General features: G+C 37.0%; 1 protein-coding gene across 1 annotated transcript in view; it reads left to right on the top strand.

Moving 5' to 3' along the window:
• LOC122809187 (V-set and immunoglobulin domain-containing protein 10-like) overlaps nucleotides 1–22,703 on the top strand; it is a 156,011-nt gene extending 133,308 nt beyond the window's left edge. The window contains exon 5 of the mRNA XM_044080491.1: nucleotides 21,417–22,703. Within this exon, the coding sequence (XP_043936426.1) occupies nucleotides 21,417–21,509 (93 nt within the window). The 3' untranslated portion in view covers nucleotides 21,510–22,703. The remainder of the gene's footprint in view (nucleotides 1–21,416) is intronic.
• Nucleotides 22,704–23,020: the final 317 nt, after the last annotated feature.

The raw sequence follows: 23,020 nt of genomic DNA, 5'->3' as shown, positions 1-23,020 counted from the left end.
CATACTTATTGTTACAGCAGTTGTATGGGAACACTGATGTGCTTAGGGTGAGGGACAACCATCCCATGCTCTGCTAGCATAGACACTCGTGCGAATGTCCTGTGACCCACTATTTGGCATCCCCCTTGAATAATGTAGTGGAGTTTCCAGCCATGTTGCCTAGTGGATATTATGGCACACATACTATTGGACAGAGTACCTGTTTTCTGCATGTGGCAGGTCCACACATATAAAGCAACAAAGGCCCTCAGAAGCATCTCTCCAAAAATGAGCAGCACAATAATGGATAGAAGGCTTTATTGAATAAAAATGCAGCATACAACATATAAATGTTATCTGAGGAAGTATTTTTGATGAAAATGCTGGTGATTCAGTTGAGGAGTTTATGTGTTGTGTGCTGCATTTGTATTTAATAAAGCCTTCTACCTGTTATTGTGCTGTTTGGTTTTGGAGAGATGCTTCCAAGTGCCTTTTGTAGTCTTTTTAGTCTAATGTGGGCACCGGTCTTCAATTTTTACTGTTTTAGGTCCATACATATGCTACAATAGTCTAGTACCCCATACAAGTGGTGTATAGAAGACTGACATACCTTATGAATGCAGCAGTTGACAGACCTGTAGTTCGGGGCTGACTCTGTCTGATGCATGCAGTATACAGCAAATACATGGTTAGGTACAGGTTGTGTGGGCTGGCTGGCATCATTTTTAGCACATGTATGTGAGTCAGAGTAAGGTGTCAGTACCTAGGGCTCTAGGCTGTCAGTGTATGTGCTATGCATTGTCTCTGGCCAAAGCCAGGGTATACTGGGCATGCCTACATCTGCCTACAGGGACAACCTCAGGGAGTTCCTCCTCTGAGTCCCCCTGTGTGTGTGGCTGTGGTGACCTAGGCACTGGTGGGGGGTTGTGTATCACTTCCCTTTGCTAATCCTGCTGCAGCTGTTTCCAAGGGATCATATTGTGTAGCATGGCACATACTGTGAACATCTGGGCACACATGGCTGGATAGTACTGCAAGGCTCTACCAGATATATCTAGGCACAGGAATCATGACTTTAGCAGCCCAAACACACACTCTATGATGTTCCTAATTAGTGTGTGTGCCTCATTATGGCATTCTTCAGTAGGTGTGTGTGCATTTCTGATGGGTGTCATCATCCATGGTTCCAGTGCATAGCCAGCATCCCCCAGTAAATGACTGTATGGGATGCCCACCCTAGTAAACATCTGGTACAGCTGTGATGCATGCCAGATATGGGAGTTGTGATTACTGCCAGGGCTGCCAGCACACACATTTAGGATAATGCCCTGGACATTGCACACAACATGGCAGTTGATGGACTGATACCCCTTGCAGTCAACGTAGATTTTACCCTTCTCACTGCGTGGTGCTTTGATGTATACATGAGTGCAATCTATGGCACCCAGTACCTTAGGGTAGTGTGCTACATGGTAGAAGAGTCGCAGACTGCTGGTCCTCTCTTCAGGGGTGTGGGGAAAATAAATGTGCTCACTGGCATGTGGTAGCATGGCATCCAGGAACTGGTGGAGTACCCTGGATACTGATGCCTGTGAGACCCCCATCATGTCCCCAGTTGGTCTTTGGAAAGTACCTGTAGCTGGTATTCTAAGGGCTACACATAACTTTGTTTCTACTGGGATAGGTTTCCCTCTGTTGGCTCTGGGTCTGAGTTGAGGTCGGCAGAACTCAGTGAGTTCTTGTAGTATGTCCTTGTCCACGAAGTAGTGCTCTACAATCTCCAGTTCATGTAGCTCTTGGAAGGTTACTCTGGGCCTGAACACTCTTCTCCTTCTCAGTCTAGGCCTACGGTCAGCAGCAGCAGCATTGACCTCAGCATCTTGCACATATATATGTAGCAGACCTGCAGCAGCACCTATCATTTATTCAGTTAAAAGTCCCAAGTCTGTACTCTACTGGTGCAGAATAAGGGGGGGGGTCTGATTGTAGGGTTTCTACAACCTTTACAGTGCTTTGCTGTAGGTGCTGACTGTGTTATTGGCTACCTATGATGCATTCCACCTGTCAAGTACATAATTAAGGACTGTTAATGGCCTAGTTTAAGTGAAGCAGAGGTAATCAGTACTTAATTTATCACTGGCTTTCTCAACCAATTTTTTTTGCAGCCTTTCTCTCTGAGCAGTGAGACACAACACACAAACCCATGCCACAAAGATAAACAATGCTCAGCAGTCTGTAGACACACCCCCATGGACAGGCACCCTCAGCATGGCTGTGCACTGCATAAACATGCTCAAACATGCTGAAACATGCACCCCAAAGGTAAACAAAGCTTAGTAGTCACCAGATACACCCCCCTGCTGAGCAGAGCTCTGCACTGAGCAAACAGGCTCTGCTGAGTTAAAATGAGCTTAAAACATTGGTGATAGACCCCCCCCTTTTGATCTCATCTACCTCTTCTGTGGACACCAACATGGTTCTCTGCCTAAACGAATAGGATCTGCTGACACGGATAGACATTTGTGCTACTCAATAACCCCAGTTCAGTTGCATACAGTTCTGTGCACACAACCTGGAAACTTCACTGTTCCCCGCCCTGCCTCATTAGCAATCACAGTGAGTCTACATTATATATTTGAAGCTTCAAAATTTCGAACCTCATATGTTTGACAACATATGAGTGAAACTTGAATCTTTGAATATATAATAAAAATGTAAAAAAAAAAAAACACTTACCTTAATGCTCTGAGCAGGGGGGAAAGCCTCACTACACCCCCCACTACCCCCCTACTTAAATATACCAACTTTGAGACCACACTTCAGTGCAGAAAAGGGGAAATGTTCCCATTCTGCGAGTATGGAGCTGTGCTTTTCAGATTCAAACTTTTCAACGTTCAGTCATATGGTGTCGAGCATATGACATTCGAACTTTGAAACGTTCAATAATTTATTAGGGACCCACCACAGCAGTCTATCATTGTACATACTCCATGCAGGTTCCTATAATGCATTACTGTCACATACTACTAATTTTCGTTTTTATACTTTTTAAATATTTTATTTTTCATAATGGCATGTTTGTGCACAGTGGCAAACCACTCAAACATGACCTGATTATTAAAAAATAAAATTTACATTTATTTTCCATTAGGTATTAGACACACAGTGGATAGTTTTGTACACCTCTATGTCTGCTATGCTATTTCTGTCCTTCTAACTGCACTTTTACAGTGCCTTTCATCTGTTTAACATCCTGTACATGGAATTTTTCCTTGTACAATTCGGACACCAACACGGGGTCTGCAGGACTGCCTATCTCATTGCTGGATCACTCTACCACCCTCATTTGCATGCAATTCACCTGCTTATGAGGTGATTTGCATGCCACTGATATTTCTGTGTTGACGCGCTAGTGCACACCCTTCAGCTCTGTTTACTGGATTGCATGTCTGCTTTCTTTTATGTAAGCACCATGCCACTATGCCTACATGGAAATAAAAGTCTGTGTAGGCTTTATTAAATCCCCCTCCATATCAGTACAATCAACAGTAAATTGAAGTATGCCACTAAAATATGTTGTAATGAGTCATTTCTGCCATAAGCAAAGAAATGCAAAACGCTTGTTGCTCACTAGTCAATGTTTAGTTTATATCATCCATTTCTAACATTCATAATCCTAAGTAATGCAAACTAATTTATTATTGTCACTGGTGATTACTCAGTTACTTGATAACAGTCAGACATCAAAAGCTAGAATTAACTATCAAGTGCTAAAAAGTGATTACAAATTCAACACGCTGAATGTTTCTGGGCTAAAGCAAGGAGCACAAAAACTCAGAATTGCAACATGGTTTACCATTTTAAGTAGGACATAGGGCTGGTACAGTTCATGGCTACAGGAAGCTAACATGAGAACCAGCAAGGCAGGACCTGTAATTGACTTCATTTTAGTAGTACCACCTCACAACAAATAATCACTGTTTAGGGCTGTCAGCAGATCAGATATACTCAGAATATCAGGAAAAAATTAATCTAAGGTATCTTCCTAATATTCCAGGAAAACCAGTGTCATTAACACTGAGAGTGCTCATGAAACAAAGCAGGCAATTATGACTAGTCCTCTACAGTCCAAGTAACAATGCCTGACATAATATTCTGCCTGAGTATTCTGCAGCACCAGCATACTCCATTATCTTTGGGCAGTGCTTGACTATTCCAGAAGCATAAGGGACATAGACTTGATATCTTAATAGGTCTACTTGACATTTGTAACATATGTCATGCACTTTATGGCATGCATTGATGGGCTTACATATGGTACCTCTTTATGTTATGCTGACCAAGTAAAACATGGTTGCTTTTCAGAATTTCTATCTTTACCATCGAGATCAGACAATCAGGATCAGGATAACTTCCTTCAAATGGGATTTGAATAACGGGATGAGTGTTCCTAAATTCCCTGTGAAATGAATGGCATAGCTCTCCTTGAGAAAGGAGGAACAGTGCAGTATAAGAGCTTCCATTGCATAATGGTTGCAAAAAGCATTAGCCCAGAACTCCCAATGATCCTTATGATTCTTATGATATGCTATTCTATTATCTTGAATGTAATGAGAATGTCAGAGAACAGAGAATCCTCAATGGAACTTCATACTGAAAAATAATAAGGTCCTGAAACAATGCTGCTGAACTTAAATACCCTTTCCACAGCATTGCCTTTTTAAAGTACCTTTCAATTTTTTCACTTTTACTACAGAATAGACTTAGAAATACACTTAAAAACTTATTATACTAAATATACTAAAATGCTCCTAGTCCTAATCCTAATCCCACCTATCACATTCAACATCAAGACTATTTCCTCAAACATACACTAACAAAGATCAGCCCCCACCCCCATCCTGGTAATATCACTTCTACCACCATAAATATTAGAAGCATAAGAAAGTAAACTATTGAACTACATGTCTGGATTACCCACAACAAGCCTGATATTATCACTATAACTGACATTTTTCTTAAACCCAGCATAAACAACTGTAAAATGACACCCCTGGCTAAAATATCAGACATAATGACCAAATAAAGAGGAAAGGTGGTGGCATTGATTTAATATTTCCCATCAGCTACCACATTTCCCCTGCAACAATTCAAATCAAAATTCAATGCTGATGATGCTGTAAATTAATTCAATACAATTTTCTTAAATATTTTAAATAGCCATGCACCACCGTGAGGAAAGAGAATAAGAATACATAATCCAATTTGGCTATCCAAAAGAGTAGACTGCTAATGCAGGATATAGATAAAACAATGAAAGAATGACAAAAAATATAAAATACCACAATACCACAAACACTTCAGAATATTCCACAACTATACTAAAATCAAATGCAGGAAGTAAAAAAAAAAAATGACTTTAGCAACATTCAGAACAATAGTAAACACAACCCTAAACTCTTCTGGTCAGCCATTAAAGAAATCCTGGCCAAAAATTCAACTTCAACCCCTCTCCAAATAGCTTTCATAGACAATACAGTGTCCCTAACAAAGGATTCCTAGCATTTAATTCCAACTCGCCCAACAGCCACATGCTACCACATTTACTTCCTCCATTGAACCTGTGCCTACATCCTATATAAAAGTACTCTTAAATAAATTCAAACCATGCTCTACTTCAGCTGATGATCTTCCAAGTGAGTACCTTAAAATAGCAACTGATATCAGTGTCTGTCCTGAGCAAATTCTTATGAACAGCTAAGTCCAGGAATCATACATCCCCCTCTCTGGAAAAATAAATGACAAATTATCCCTGTATGCAAAGGATTAATTTCAGTAGACATCACTAACTTTAAACCTATGGCAATCATATCCCCCTGTCCAATATATTTAAAAAAATGTATTCAGAAATAATTGCTAAACTAACCCCAAACAACACTGTCTCTGTCCTTCCATAACACTAACACTGCAATTGTAACCATTATTGATACTGCCAATAAATCTAGGTATAATAGCAAACTAGAGTCCTCCCTATTTCTAGACTTAATCTGTAACATAGTTTGTCACAAGAAGCATCTATTTCAAATGTCCTCACGAGGTCTGTCTCAGCCCACCCCTCTATAGTTCAAAAGACACCTGCCCAACAGGTATCAGTCAGTAAAATAGCACTCCAACCTCTCTACATAACTCCCGGTCACCACCGGTGTACCACAAGGATCCTTCCTTAGTGCTCCCCTCTTTAACATTCTCACCAAAATCCTGTACACATCCACACAACAGGCCTTCCTAATACAATATGCAGATGACTCCACACTCTTTTGCACATCTGACAACCTGGCACATCTCCATAAAATTACTCAGGAAGCTTTAACAGTCATTGCAACATGGTTTTGTAACTCAGAACTCAGGATCAACCCCCCCCCCCCCAAAAAAAAAAAACTACTTCCTTTTTCCCAACATCCCTCTTTCATGCAAAAACAATATTAGAAATTCTTTCAATTAATGATACTACAAATGAAATCTGTTCCCATAGCAAATTAAGTGGAAAGATAGCAGATGATAATCTTAAATTTGATTCACAAATACAAAAATGCATGCAAATAACTCACCAAAAACTAGAGATACTTTATTCAGCCAAAAACTTTCTCAACAATACAATTAAAACTATACTTGTCACTATTTATCTCTTCCACTCATTACTTTATAGCGCTCCCATCCTTGCTAGTCTCCAGACATCATAAAAAGAAAAACTTGAGTAATGCTGTAATAAAGTGGGTATATTTACAAAAAATACCCCTTTCCAAACCTACCACTGTATAGAACTAAAACCTAAATTGGTTAGAACTACCCAATAATCTAACACATACACAGTTTTTTACCATCTACAAAATTGTACAGTATCCATCTTCTTGTCTGGCTGTAAATGTTATTCTACACAACTATGTTCCCATTTGGAAATTATAAGCCAGTGGCAAAAAACTTCTCTCTGTCCACCAACCAATCAAATCTGCTGAGCATAGTCTGTACTCATACCATGTTGCTAAGGCCTGGAATCATTGCCTGTTTCCATCAGGTCAGGACCCTTCATCTAATTCTTTAAAACTGTTCTGAAAGACTTCCTAGCCGATCTCTGTTTCTGTTCATGCTCACCCTTAGGATAAACTCTATCCCAAAACAAGAACAAGTACCTAGTCATACCTTTCACCACCTTACTACACCTTCTTCACTCATTTCCATACTTCAGTCAATTTTCCCCTGACTCTTTATCCATATATGCCATAACCCTTCTCTATACTGGCTGAAATGTTGGTAAATATTAAATCATTGTTATTTAAGTTGCATCTAATATTAAGTAATCTTAACCAATGTTTTCACATTATGTCAAATTTGCTATACTTATGTAAACTGTGGATATCTTTACATTATTTTTGAAGATTGTTAAATTATTATGCTGAAGACATTTTTTGTAATACTTCTGAATTTTTTTCCCTGGGTCTTCACTGAAAATGGTCACCTACTCGGCTGGACTTTCACAGCAATAAAATGTTAGATAGATAGATAGATAGATAGATAGATAGATAGATAGATAGATAGATAGATAGATAGATAGATAGATAGATAGATAGATAAACTTATTTATGATTTGAACCATTCTGCTTTGTATTGCTCATTCAAATAATTGCACAGGGCGACATGGAAGTAAAGCATTGCAGTACTAGAAGAGGTTCAAAACAGTGTGTAAGAACATCTGTAAATCCTTCACAAAGTAAATGAACAGCAGTTGCTCTTAAGTAAGTTTACATAAACATAGATATCTGTGTGTGTGTGTGTGTGTGTGTGTGTGTGTGTGTGTGTGTGTGTGTGTGTGTGTGTGTGTGTGTGTGTGCGTGTGTTTGTGTGTGTCTGTGTGTGCATGTGTGACTGTACTTAAAATAATCTAGGGAGCATAGTATCAACAGAAAACTATCTAAACTCAAAAACACCTGGACAAAATATTGCCAAAATCAAAGTTATACTAGGGAATGGTTTATGACTTTTCCCAGTTTACTGCAAGCTGGGGAGGGGTGCAGCATGTCCTGCAAAACATTGGGTTTGGAGTGCTTTAGAATTTGACAATATTTCTGAGTTTAGATACATTTGAAACTAGATATTTTTTCTGTCAATACTTTTGCTGTTGATATTATGGAATTACTATTTTAAGAATGTCTTTATCTATCTATCTATCTATCTATCTATCTATCTATCTATCTATCTATCTATCTATCTATTTATCTACATGTATTTATAAACAAAACCAGCAGCACTCTGAATCAGTTTATTAGAGGTGTGCAAGACAAAATGGGCAGAAATTAGACTAACAGCTATGCTAGAGACTTCCTTAAAACTAGCATTCATTCCAATTACTCAGTGTTATCAAATACAGATCTACAATCATTGGTCTTCTGTTTACAGAGGCAGCAATTCATAGCCAAAACAGAAAACTAATAGATAGCTAACATCACCGACATATAGACCAGCCCATACTTGCAAAGAGACCACATATGACAGCCATTCTGAATCTAAGTGGCATACAGAAGAATTGCTGCCTCTGTAAACAGAAGACTAATAATTGTAGATCTGTATTTGATAATGTTGAGTGCTTGTAGGGTAATGAATGCTAGTTTTAAGGAAGTCTCCAACAAAAATGTGATTGGATGGAAGGTTGTAATAATTGATTAATATGAGTCATTTTCTTGCGATTGGTTTGATGAAGGAATAGCAAGTTGGTTGCTTGGTTTTAACACCAACATTGGTCTGTTTCTTGATAGATTTGGATATTTTAATTTGAGATTTGGCACATTTTTTATCCAAAGACTATTGGCGTAGAGCATGTTTAAATAGGAAGTGATGTTTAATGTTAGTAGATCTGATGAAGGGTTGGGTTACCCGAAAGAGCTTATCGTTGTTTTTTCTTATTAGATAGTTGTTACGCTTATTACTGTTTTTTTTATTTTTTTGCTGCATTGTACCATTAAATTGTGATTTTAGCCCCTCAACATGATGAAGATGCAGAGTTTGTTTTTATTTTTATATATTGGAGTGCTACTGCATTTTCTTTGGCAGCCTATCAGGCTTTTTTCCTGGGATTTTATACATATATATATATATATATATATATATATATATATATATATATATATATATATATCTATATCTATTTATATATATATATATATATATATATATATATATATATATATATAAAATATATTTAAATGGGTTACCTTCAGTTTACCAATAGTCCATTTCCCCGAAACCCAGTTTACTGACATGTCAAATCACTGACATTCTCAAAGCCAACATTTCTCTAATGGTAAGTAAACACTTGGCCATTCCAATGGAAGAACTACCTGAAGAAAACAAACCCAATGATGTGGGGGGGGGCTATGCCCCCCACACACCCCCCTATATGGGGGGCTTCACCCCCACACCCCCCCTTAATAAATATACCAACTCTGAGAACACACTACCACGTGGGTAAGAGGCAAAGTTCAAGTAGATGGCCAAGTGTTCACTAACTGCATGGGTAATGTTGGCTTTGGGAATGTTGGTAATTTTGAAGTATTGGGTGAATGCGTGTCAGGGAAGTGGACTATCAGCAAACTGAAGATAACTCATTTAAATATATATGTTCTATACCAAGTGAATTTATTTTTACTTTCTTATATTTTGTACAAGCTATAACAGATAATTTGAGAAGACATAGTGAAACCATGCCATAGATGAAAAAAGGCTGCTTAAGGCAGAAGCAAAGGGGGGGGGGGTGATGGAGTAACAAAAGCAATTTTAATGCATATAAGGGAGTGGATCCAATCTTGTAAATTATCAGACAGGTAACTCACTAGGGGTCATAAACATACATCATAATATTGCAGTGACACTACCAAAGTAGAAGAAGTGGAAGCTTATTATATCAATATAGTAAATTGTTTGAAGGCAATGTGAAGTAAACCAGTTGCTAGGTCACACAGATCCCTATAAGCAGCTCAGCGATATTCAAGGATACTTTTCACTTTAGAGAGAAAGTGCCAAAGGAACTATTGAAACTGGAAAATATGGACATAAATTTAAAAGATATTGAATTCAATGCATTGGATGTTACATCCTAAAAAAATAAATGTTGTTAGAGAAGTGACAAATATGCTGATTTCGTGGTTAGCAACAAAGCATGTGACTCCTTGAGCAAGTTTCAGAACAAGTAAACAAAGTGGAGTAATGGTTCTTGCCAGGGTTATTTGAGATTAAGTTACCATCGTATTGAGCACATCCAGAGCTCAGAAGCATGACTATTTCCGACTTATATAAGGCTGATGAGAAGCCGCGGTGGTGCAGCAGTAGTGTTGTTGCCTCACAGCAAAAGGTTCTCCCATTCGATTCTTGGCTGGAGCGCCTTCTGTGTGGAGTCTGCATATCCTCCCAGTGGTCGAGTGGCATTCGAAAGACATGCGCGGATGGGCGTGCCTTCGTTGAAGGTTGGGCATTGGGCTGGCACCTCGGCACCATAAAAATCGACTGCCAATCATTAGCAGACTGGAGTTCTGCTGTGGTGACCCCTAACCGGGAAAAGCCGAAAGAAAAACAACAACAACAACATAAGGCTGATGAGAAAAAGCATGACTTTTGGGATGAGGTTTGCATGGGGTGAGATCGGGAACAGAGGTATTCTAGCATATATATATAATGCAGCTTGTCATATATATATATATATATATATATATATATATATATATATATATATATATATATATATATATATATATATATATATATATATATATATATATATATATATATATATATATATATATTCTGCTTTAATTCAATAAAGACTTATAGGTTAGTTCCAGGCTAACTGCTGTTGTGGGTCATTTTAAGCCTGGCCATTTATCCCATTGAGAATTAAACTCTGCACCTTGTGTCTGTATGGTAAATACCTCAAACATTATGCCAACTTGCACACCCCCTATGAATTTTGTCATATTTACCTGTGATTTTTTGAGTTAAATGGAAAGTGTCTTAGGAAACCACAGACTGGCAAAAGTAAGAAAAAAATAATAAAAATATTAAAATTTAATATGAAACAAATAATGTAAAATAGTAAGTTGTATTGAAGAAATGTTTATTTTAGTGATCTTGTGGATATGTTATCATGGTTATAATGAATAGTGTAAAGCTGTCATGAGCAACTGGGAAATCATTACAGAATCAGTGGGAAATGATTAGTGACCAATGATAAAAATCATTAGCTTGGTGTTATGCCCCAATTGTGCATACATGTGAGTTTTAATTTTGAAGTTCTGATGTAGTGAGGATGTGTTATTGGCCGAACATACGAGTCCTTACTTGAAGGTTTCCATGTGTCACTAAAGAATGAAAAATTATAGCATTATGAATACATGAAAATGGTAGTGGCTAGTGGATGGATGAATCTGTTAATATTCATATTAATAATATATTAATTATATTAATAATGTTAATTAATATATATATATATATATATATATATATATATATATATATATATATATGTGTGTGTGTGTGTGTGTGTGTGTGTGTATGTATGTGTATGTATATGTGTGTATATACACACACACACACACACACACACACACACACACACACACATCCAACAAATCTGAAAATACTTTTTTCTTTGGGTAAGCCCCTCTTCCAACCCCACTGCAACCATGCTTAGGCACCATCTCCATGGTTGCACAACGTGGGAAAAGTTTTTAAGTAAATGCTAGGCTATTAGTCTACAGATTATTACATACCTAGCCAATATCCAGAGGTCAGTTTCAACCCCTGTACCTTATATGAGGTTAAGTAAGAACTTAACCATTATGCCAACCTTCCCCACACAGGTGGGACATTAATATGAGGTCCTTTAGCAATGAAAGAGGTTTCAATAGCAGTCACTAGAAGAACCTTCATAGAACTGTGAGGCTCATGTAAAAATAACATTCTAAAGGAAATTCTACCACTACTGTAGAACAGACTCACAGTCCTCATAAAACAAAGTTCATCTCAGTCCATTTTCAAGCTTAACTTAAATCTGTGGCTGAGAAAGAAAATATTTGACACAGAACTGCCCAATGTACTACTAGTGGACAGATGCAGCTCCTAAATGCTTTATCCCATGCATGGGTCCGCTCAAATTATCTATGGTACAATCCCAGTTATTCTCATTACAGGTAATATAATTATCAGCCATGGGATGTTTATGGTCCATCTATAACAAAGTGGGATAGGTTATTTTGTGCACAAAAAGGAAACTGGACTAGGCTTAAAATGGCCTGCAAGGGCATCTAGCTTAGTACTTGCCTATGAACCTATGAACCTATAATAAGTGAATGCATTTATGATACTGCAGCCATTAATGTAACACAAATTTACTTGGCTGGACTAAGATTCTGTTTTTGTAAATAATTAAGGGATCTGTGTTAACTTTTTATGCAGGACAGCAGGCACACATAAGCATTGTTGAATTGTTTGACTGATGACTGCAATGAACGTTTTTTTGTGTATGACTGTGGCTTTTTTGCATGTGCAGTAATTTTGCAAAACAAAAGATTAAGACAAAGAAAGGAAAATTCAGCCATGAGGAAAATTTCAGCCTCTTTGCAGCTCTTAGGATATATGGGTAACATCTATTCGGCAAAGGAGGTCAAACAAGCTGAGAGAACAAAAACCTGGAATCAAGATGTCCTGGACACTGATGCAGTGAGTGGTTGAACATTAACACAGAGCAAGAAGAGGGCATATGATATGGTAATAAGTTCTAGAAGCAAGGCAAGGTAGAATGCACTTGCCTGTACCAGAACTGTGGAACCTCCAACAATTATCCCACTAACATCAGATATGGAATACCTCCCGTCCATCCATAAGGATGACTGTGACACAGAAGACGATGGTACTGAAATAATCAGAGGTGGTGTGAACACTAGCTATTTCTAACATCTACAACACTCATCTGCTCAGGAAGGTTGGTTTAAAACAGTCACATATATTTATATAGAAAATTGAATGTAGGCAAAATACATGACAATTTCTATCAAAAAATACATGGCAATTACTCTCAAAAAATACATGACAATAACTATCAAAAAATACATGACAATTACTATCAAAAAATAAAACTTCTACATCTGCACACAATGGCAATGAAGGCAATGTGCATGGTAAGTGACCCCCCACTTCCTTTAAGGGCATGCAGTACAGACATAGTAAAGCTATTTCTTTATTAGTAATGTTTTCAAATCATGCTTACAGGGTTAGTAGCAGAAACAAACAGTTCCACTATAAAAATAAATATAAAATAAAATCGGAGGATATCAGCAGTAGAATGGATGCTGAAGATGATGATGATGAAAACATAGCTATAATTAAGAGGCAGCCTACAGAAAGTGGAATGTGGTCCCCAGGTTTAATGGCAGGATCAACAACATGGCAGTAACTCTGCAGGAAGAGACAGTGCATCGCAAAGTCAAGTCACATGCTGACATTACATTCATGCTTGCACAGAAGGAACATCCATGCACCTCTACACCAGTATCTCCAAACCAAGATGAAAACTTGTAGGATGATGGCAGCATTCAGAGGAAGCAGTGCCCACAATGACACCTCCACATAGGAGATACAGGCATAGACATTTTTCCAGCCACCCCAGGAAACAGGAAAAGCATTGTCAGGGCTCAGAACGCTGCCTCAGAGAGTCAGCTGGAAATGGTCCTTCAGGGTATGCATGAGAATTTCCAGAGTAGAGATAATGCCATACTCACACTGATGTGTAGTATGGTAGCACAACAAGCATGCCAGGCAGCCTCCATTCATATACTAGCTAAGACTTTCTAGACTCAAGCAGGATACAATCTTAGAAGAAGATAGGGTACGCTCCAGATATTTGGGGGCTGATCACATGAGACTCCAAGTGCTTCTCAAGAATGCACCACGACTAGTTGGGGTAACAACCACAACAGAGTTAATGCAGGCCATGCCAACGTCCATCTACACCTAGCAGAACCACTCATTTGAGGTTTCAGTCATATTCATGCAGCACTGTCATATCAGTGTTTGCATGATCACCTGCATCAAGTTGGTTACGATATTAGACAGACTCAACATCCAGCTCTCATGACAGCTTCTCTTCAAAATCACTTGCACTGTCACCTAGCCTATCTTTAGGAGATGTGAATTGCACATTTAAGCTTGATCTACACTGAATCCATTATAACAATTCTGTAACTTACAATTTGACCTCCAGAAATACATGGAATGATTAACTCAATTGGGAATAAATTATTAATTAAAAGTGGAAAGCCTAGGAAACTTTACAACTGTATGCATTTCATCCCTGTAAAGGTACTGCTTAAACCCTCAGGGAACTGTAGAAAGAAATTTGTATGACATAACATGAAACTGCAGTCATTAACATCACTACTTTATACATTGTCATTCTGAGACCTGGCTGTTACCTACAACTTGAAAGCAGCAATACACATTTTTTAAACAAACACTACAAATTAAAATGAGTATCCTGCCACATAAACAAACACTGCTGCCAATAAATTCTCACCACTGCATAAATTATAACATTTTTTGTCTCTGAAGCCACAAATTATCGTGAGTGACAAAATACAGTAATTTTAGATGTAGTAACAAATGTAAGGTATGAACTCATGCTAAATATTCAGTTAACATTTTTTACTAATTATACCACATTAGGGCATTCAGTACATGCATAATTAGATGCAAGGCTTCAGCAGAATTTATTGTGCAGAACAGTTAAAAGTGTGATTATTGTTTATATGATGCCTTACAACATCACTGAAAAGGAGTCAGTGAGCACTCAAGCATGACTTTTACAAACAATTGCAATTGTTCTTAAATAAAAAAAATTATTTAAAGGTGAGAGGGACTGCCAGATGAACAATGACAGCAGACATGTACCATATATGCACCACACAGCAAAACCCACATATATCACTGCATGCATCAATTATACATGTTTTTTAGAATAAAGGAACCACTAACCTGAATGTCATAGTCCATAGTTCTGTAGTACCCTCCACCTCTTTACCTGAGCAGGAGGAGGATATAGAGTGAGCTAGTGTGGCAAATATGAGAGACACATACACTACTAGGTTGCTGGGCAAAGACATTGGTAATATACCCCCATGCATCACAAATGACCTGGCAATTGATGGAATGGTAGCCCTCTCTACTGTGGTACCACTTCCACTGTGGACCAGAAGGAGCCCTAATTGCAACATGGGTACAATATATTTCACCAAGTACATCAAGGAAACTTGCCACCCCATAAGAGGCACATATAATTCTGTCTCAGTCCTGAGGTGGCACTGGAAAATACATGTACTGATCCACATGTGCCAAGAGTACATCCAGGAACTGCTGAAGTATCCTCAAGGCGGAAGCATATGAGATACCCAGCGTAACCCCAGTCTTTCTCTGGAATGTACCCAAGACAAGTACAGTGTGGGATATATATATATATATATATATATATATATATATATATATATATATATATATATATATACCATAGTGTCCACAGAAATAGAAAGTCCACAGATTCCTCCGGTACGCCCATGGCACTCATACATGCCCACTTAGACCCTTATAGTGTCACTGTCTACTCTGAACCTATCAAATATCTGTTGATTATAAAAGTTATAGTGAGTTATCCTCTGCTTATACCACCACCATCTTGGCTGGTGAGTGCTGCTGGATGCTAGTGGTTTTGGCTCTGCCAAGGCAAGCACTGTACACCTGGAAATAGCAATGCTAGCAGCAAGTGACATTATTTTCATTGATTGCAAAGATAGGGTTGGTGAGACCATTCTTTATATAATGCATCTGTGGACTGCACAGCCAAAGGGGAAAATTATACTATGCATCACAAATGGTCAAGATCATGCCTCATTAGCATATGCTGGGTATATCATTCCTCATTTACATCTCATTTCATTAGTTTGTGTGCATTTGAGGTTATCATCCATTAGTTTAAATGCCTCTATGAACCACGGCTTAGCTGTGCTCATTTGCGGACAGCACAGATACCCTTAATGCATCTGTAATGACTATGAATGCCACCCCATTTTTTTCTCATTTCCTCTTTCTTCTTTTATTGGTTTCTTTCTATATGACGCAGTATCACTGCCTTAAGGTACCACTTGCTACTGTAGCTGTTCCTTTTGCTGTTTTTTTCCCCTTGGGATATCTTTCCAATTATCTATTTGTTTTGGTGTTCCACTGGGGCTGACAATGAGTCCATTGCTTCTGATGTGGTGATCTCATTCCTTTGTATATATATATATATATATTTTAGTTTCTTCCAAAGTTTTATAAAATATTTGAGCTGAAGTTAAAGAGGCTTTAACCCTTGAAAAAACAATGCAACTCCAATTTCTTTTGATTTTAGATGTAAAATGAATTGACAAAACTATTTCCATTTTCCAACAACTGAGATCTCATCATCCAAGCTCTCTTTCTCTCTTTTATGTATCCTGGGGTGTAGGTTATTGCAAACATCATGAAGAAACATGTCTTTATATGACAGAAACCTCAGAATTACTTAATCTGGTTTCTGATAAAATATGGATGGATAATCTGGCTGGTCAAAAAGTTAGGTTCTAAGTGTTGATGGAGAATGAAGCAGATGGCTGAGAGAGTGTTGATGAGAGGCAGTCCGAGTAGCTACATTTCAGTAAGAGACAGAGTGAAAGTAACATGTTAGGGTAAAGAAGGAGTGGGAAAGATGCTGGAATATCTGAGTTGAGATAGAAGTGGTAATAGTGCCCTTTTCTATTCTTTTTGCCAAAGGAGTTCTGGTTATTCAAGAAAGTAACCAAATGATTTTTTTTCTGTGAGATCAGCCACCATGTGAAGGTAAAAACAAAACAAACAAAAAAAAAAACATATGGAGGATGCTGCATTAACAAGCTGAACAGCTGCAGTTGATGTATGAACATATGCAAATCTCTGGTTAGAAAAGAGTAACTGATACTGGAAAGGGCTGAAATAAGGAGGTAAGTAAAGATGGACACTGACCATAATTTTAACCATAAGCATAGGTGGACACTGACCATAATTTTAACCATAAGAATACATGGTAATGGATCTGTTGGATGGTGATGGGGGTCAACAGCTTTAATTTGGTTTGTTCTGTATTTTATATATATTCTGGGTGCAATTCTGATGTATATTGTTTTTCTATAAAAAGGGACAATAAATAAATTATGAGCATGATAAATGATGGAAACTATAGTATCTCTGGCTATTTACAATTGAAATAAGTGCTTAAAAACTACATGGCACATGTTTATGGCTGTTAATTATTTATACTTGGATGCATTCATGCATTTTATTTTCAAGATGATTGCATGGGATTTTTATAATGGTTAAATGTTTTTCAGTCTGCATAAATAGCAGTTTCCTTCAACGTTCATTTCCTTGTTCCCCCCTTGGTTCTGTTAAGTGAATTTTGTAGTAGACTTGCTTTTCAAGGTGTTAGCTGAATTTTTTTGGTTTTGAGGTGTTACTTTTTGCAATATTTTGTAAGAACTTGATGTATTTGTAAGAAGAAGCTATAAAAGCAATCTAAATGTGATATGTGTAAGGGGGAAAGGAGTTTGTGAGGAGACAAGGAGTTTGTGGCATTCATGTATATAGTGAATTTTTCAACAGTGCTTTGTGGCTGATTTTATAATTCTTTCATTTCTTCCTCTGGACTGATATTGAATGAATTTGTAGAGATGCTGAAATGTTCTATTGGAACTGTGCACATATCTGTAGCATGGTGATGCATGGAGATATAAAAGGAAACAGTAACCTAAGAGTGTTAAGTATTAAGTATGATTGTTTTGAAATGTGTGAAAAGAGAGGTGATAACTATGTTGAGATATGTATTGTACTGAAACTCTACTTTAAGTATGGATGGATACACTGTTGTAGTTTTAATATGAAAGAAGTGCTTGGAAAGAGAAGTGCTATTCAAGAAAGGGTAGTTGAACTAGAAGAAAACCATACCTATTCAAGATAATAGCCATTCGTGATTTTGTCAATTTGAAATTTGAAAGTAGATCCATATAATATGTGTGTGTGTGTGTGTGTGTGTGTGTGTGTGTGTGTGTGTGTGTGTGTGTGTGTGTGTGTGTGTGTGTGTGTGTGTGTGTGTGTGTGTGTGTGTGTGTGTGTGCGTGTGTGTGCGTGTGTGTGTGTGTGTGTGTGTGTGTGTGTGTGTGTGTGTGTGTGTGTGTGTGTGTGCAGTTACATTCCCCATTACGTGAGCTCTACAATGAAAGTTTCCGGTAGCTTGTTTGTATGTGGAATTGTTAATATGAATATATACAGGCAGCATTTAATGCCTAGAGTCATCAGTAGGAACATTCTGGAAAAATACTTGAAAGCATTCTTAGATTTTAATGTTTCATGGGGTAACAAGAGGAGTAAAATGAGGAGGTCAGGAGTAAAATTATTATGATGTATTTGACCAAAGATCAGAAAAGGGACATGTGGAAGTTTGGTATGTAGAGCTATAAGGAATTGTGGCACATATGAAAAAGGGGAGAACAATGGAGGCTGCTGTTAAGGGGAGATGAGTGAAGTTGCAGAGGATAACACAAGTTGCAAATAGAAGAAGAGAAGTGTGTTGTGTGTTTTAGTAAAGCCAGTGATTATTAAAGAAGAGTAGTCATTGAGCTCTGTCTGTGGGTCTATTAGCAATGATCCAGGGGTGATTTGGGCAGGTTTTAAAAGTACAGGTAAATGCCATGAATGTGCCGATGATGACCATATGGAAAACTATTTTAAGATATTTGCTTATTCTTATTCTGTCTTTAACCAAAAATGACATGACAGAAGAAAGTAAATCTCCAGAAGCTACATTGTTACAAGTATGATGGGAAATCAGAGGTCTGTATGTTATATGTTTTGAATACTGGAACTCATTATATTCAGTAAATAATGGTAAGAGATGCTCTTTGTCAGACTTTATACTTAACACAGAAAGTGCAATCAGCAGCTGTAGTTTCTGCTCTGAGTATGGTGACATAGTATACTTTTATCAGTTATGTGGCTCATCAACTCCATACTGACTGCAATACTGATTCCTTGCCATCTCTTCGGTCATACCTCTCAACTTCTTACCACAAGAAATCTGGACAAAGCTTAAAATATTGGGGAGGCTAAGGCCCAAAAATAGGGACGGATTTTACATATCATTCTTATAAATTTAGAACGCTGCTAGAATAACAGGATTCATGTTGGCATGCATTCAGAAGGATGTGAAGTCTGAAACTCAAATCTAATTTATTATTTAAAGACCCCAATCCTCAGTGATTTGCCAGAAAACCACAATGTTTATGAAAACTCTGGACAGTTGAGCAGTATGTTTACAGCTCTAAGCTCTTAGTATTTTTCTTTGCTCGGCACAGTTTGGGAATTTTATTAAAACATAAATCAGTGTTAAGTATTTTGATGTGCCTGAGTTACTTTTGTAGTAATAGTATTTTCTAGGACCCAGATGTAGATTTGACTCACTTCCAGACAAATTTATCGCAATAATCTCAATATTACTTTTAAAACCGCTAAACAGAAACTTTTGTTGCTCATTTCATATCCTTACTACAATTTCTCCTGTTTAAACTTACTTTTGTATTATATTTTCAGCAAATGCCATCTTTCAATGCATCTTGTCTATCACCACACCATTCCCTAGAAATCCGCATATCCTGATATATTCATGTGGCTATTCTTAAAAAAAACATCCTTTATTAATTCTCATTTTGTACAGGTTTCCTCTCATTCCTAGTATGCTTTTATGTTTACATGCCAAATCAGTTTATTATTTCTGACAGAAAAGCATTTTCTAGCATGATATTTTCTTCTATATCATGCTCCATATAGCTAAGAACATGTATACTTATTTTGTCATCTTGTAATACTTTTAAATGTTATTTCTGTAGAATCAATTTCTGGTAATTAAATTGTGTATTTATAAAGAATAGACTGTTACTCTACCACTGTTAATTGCAAAACTGGGTAGTATTCAAGGATGACTACAACCATCATGTTGCCCTAATCGCCAAGAGCTGGTATTTTTTTAATTCTATCCCAACTGCACATAATCGGACTACAGCTGCATCTGTAATTGATTTTAATGGATCACATTTATATAACATTTATTTCAGATGCATCCTATGTAACCTTGACCTATAGGATTCCAAGAAACCAAAACATGAAACACAAACTCCCAAAATTCCAAAAGGATGAAATCTCTAGCTGAAAGCAGTTTTTGTAGGGATTCAAGCTTCCCTGCATTACCCATATCAGGAGCAAATTCCCCAAGCCCTCAAAACTAATCTATAACAATTTCATGATTGCGCAAACATAGAAGAAAAAGCTCCCCCAAGGCAAAAGAGTCACTGCTGGTGTATACACAGAATCTGAATCAACAGTGACTTCCTATGGAAAACAGTGATCAGCATTCTGTATATTGGAGACTTGTGGTTTATGGTCTTGATTCTGATGCAGTTTTCATCTTGGCTACCTGTATATTCTCATCTAAGTCAATATGCACAACTAAGAACAAAGCAAAAACTAAATCTTGTTGAACTTAGGGCTAAATATCAGTGTTAACTATCTTTGAGCACCCTATATAGTGCCTTTAGCTACTAGATAGCAGTATAATTGGTCGGGCTAGTCCTTAACACATTCACTATTCAGTCTGTCATGTCTGCACCTATAATGGTTGTAGAACTAAGTATTTTGTAAGAGTTTCATTAACCTGCAGCATATTTTAGTTGCCTGCAGAACAAATTCTGATCTATATACCTTATATCATTAGTGGAGGGTAGTATAATCACTCAATCATTAAAAAAAACTGCTGTCAAAAATTACATGTCAAATGTATTGGGCTTTAGTCTGATATAATTTTCACATAAACAAATGCAAAATCATATACTGTTTGGAGCGTTTTGCATTCTCCAGTTTTGTTGGTATAGCTGATACAAACTGCTAGAAAAATCTGCACATATTTTCTCTTCATCTCAAAATTTTAACAGAGAGCATATATTGATCACATATAATGCACATCTTATCCATCTGTTTCTAGAATTTAGTAAACTGTGTTGTATATGAAATGCCCAGAGTAAGGACATGGTTCACTAGTTCAGCCTGTTTACTTAAAGATTATCAAGCATGTCAAGAAATATGGGAATCTGACATGAAATCATGGAGTTCAGTGATCAGAATATAATGACTGATGTCTCAGAATTTGAAGAACTTAATAAAAGCTTTGTTTTTTTTTTCATTCTTTATAAAATGCTGACAACATTAAACTGAGTTTGATTCAGTCCATGCTTAACTTTTTTTTTCAGAATTTCAATTATGAAGCTGAGAACAGCAGTACACAATATGGCCGTCACAATAATGTAGCCAAAAATTCTCTGAGAACAGCTACTACGGTGTAACCTTAATATGGGAAGGTTGGTATCTCACACAAAGAAGAGTTAAGAATGTACAGAGCAAAGCCAATTCTTGAGCATAAAACTCAGGATCCATTTTGCACTTCTGAGTATGGCATGCACAGGACTCACTTATGCTGCAAAATTAAGCACATTGTATAAGTCAATATGAAAGCAATTAACTGTTTATGTGGTGGGTATTATAGTAAAATAACAGACTTTCTAAGGCTATCACCCTCCCCAAACTTCTAAGGTCTGTTATTTCCTTACATTGCCCACTCTGGAAGGCATTATTGTCTGAATAAATTAGCATTGTGTTTGTTGTTAACCATTTTAGTAAATGTTTCTATAACTTTGCATTATGTGTTTGTTTGCTTGCTGGTATTCTTTGAATTAAGAAAAAAGGTTTCTTGTTTTGTTTTAGGTATTATTTTGGTGTAGCTCCTGATAATGCAAATAATCTTCAGTTTTTACCAAAATAAGAATATTAAGATATGAATAATTTCTGACATACAAACCCAGGAAATATTTATCTACTGATTAATTAATTTTATAATAAAAGGACATTTTAAGAATCATTGCATTTAAAGCTGTTTACCTAGTCAGAATTAAAACAATGATTTTGGGAAATTTCTTACTTGTATCGTATTAGAACATTGCTACAAGAAATATACTCTGAATATAATATAATGAGCTAACAAATTGTAAACATCTTGCCTGTGGTATCACAGTACAAAAAAAGAAAAGAAATAACTTACCATAGAGCTAGTATCCAGTCCTTTTTTAAAAGCATTATAACCACAGTAAAGTCTTTGGTACAAGTAAACTTTCCTATTGTTTTGTGTTTACCTAAAGTTATTTTTATGGTATTATCACACAGAGTGTTAGAATAAAATGGGAAAACAACACAGAATAATTATATAGTAATACCCATTTAGATGAGGCTCGCTGCTAGTTCTACAAAGCGCAATTCAGTTTCTTTACTGCACAGTACTGTCACAGGCAGGTTGTAAAAGCATTTAAAAATTACACACCCTGAAATGATGCATTTTAAAATGCATCTGTATAATCAATATTATTTAAGAAGAATAAGTTATTTTTTTCTTTAAATACTCTATGTTGTTTGCGGGGCTATGTTTAGGGATCAAACAGCACATTCATCGAACAGCCGTTCATCATACATAGACCACAAAGCTTCATTTAATCAAAAGGCCATTTGATCATAGATAATTTCATCGAACGATCATAGTTGGCCAACATAAATGAAATGGAACTAGTATATACTTATTGGTAATATAGGTATAAGGAAACTTGTCCTTTTCCCATTGTAGTGTGATCTCGGAGCTGGTATATATAATTAATGGGGGGTGTGGATAAGGAGGGTCAGGTATTCACCAAATGCTCCTCTTGAGGGGGTGCCCCAGCTAATAATATATATACCAACTCTGAGTTCACGCTACAGTAGGGAAAGGACAGGTTTCCTTATACCCATGTTATCGATAAGTATGTACTAGTTC

This window comes from Protopterus annectens, chromosome 8.part0, assembly GCF_019279795.1.
Source record: "Protopterus annectens isolate FY-2018-M chromosome 8.part0, PAN1.0, whole genome shotgun sequence".
Lineage (NCBI taxonomy): Eukaryota > Metazoa > Chordata > Ceratodontiformes > Protopteridae > Protopterus > Protopterus annectens.
This window is presented reverse-complemented; position numbering and strand designations above follow the sequence as displayed.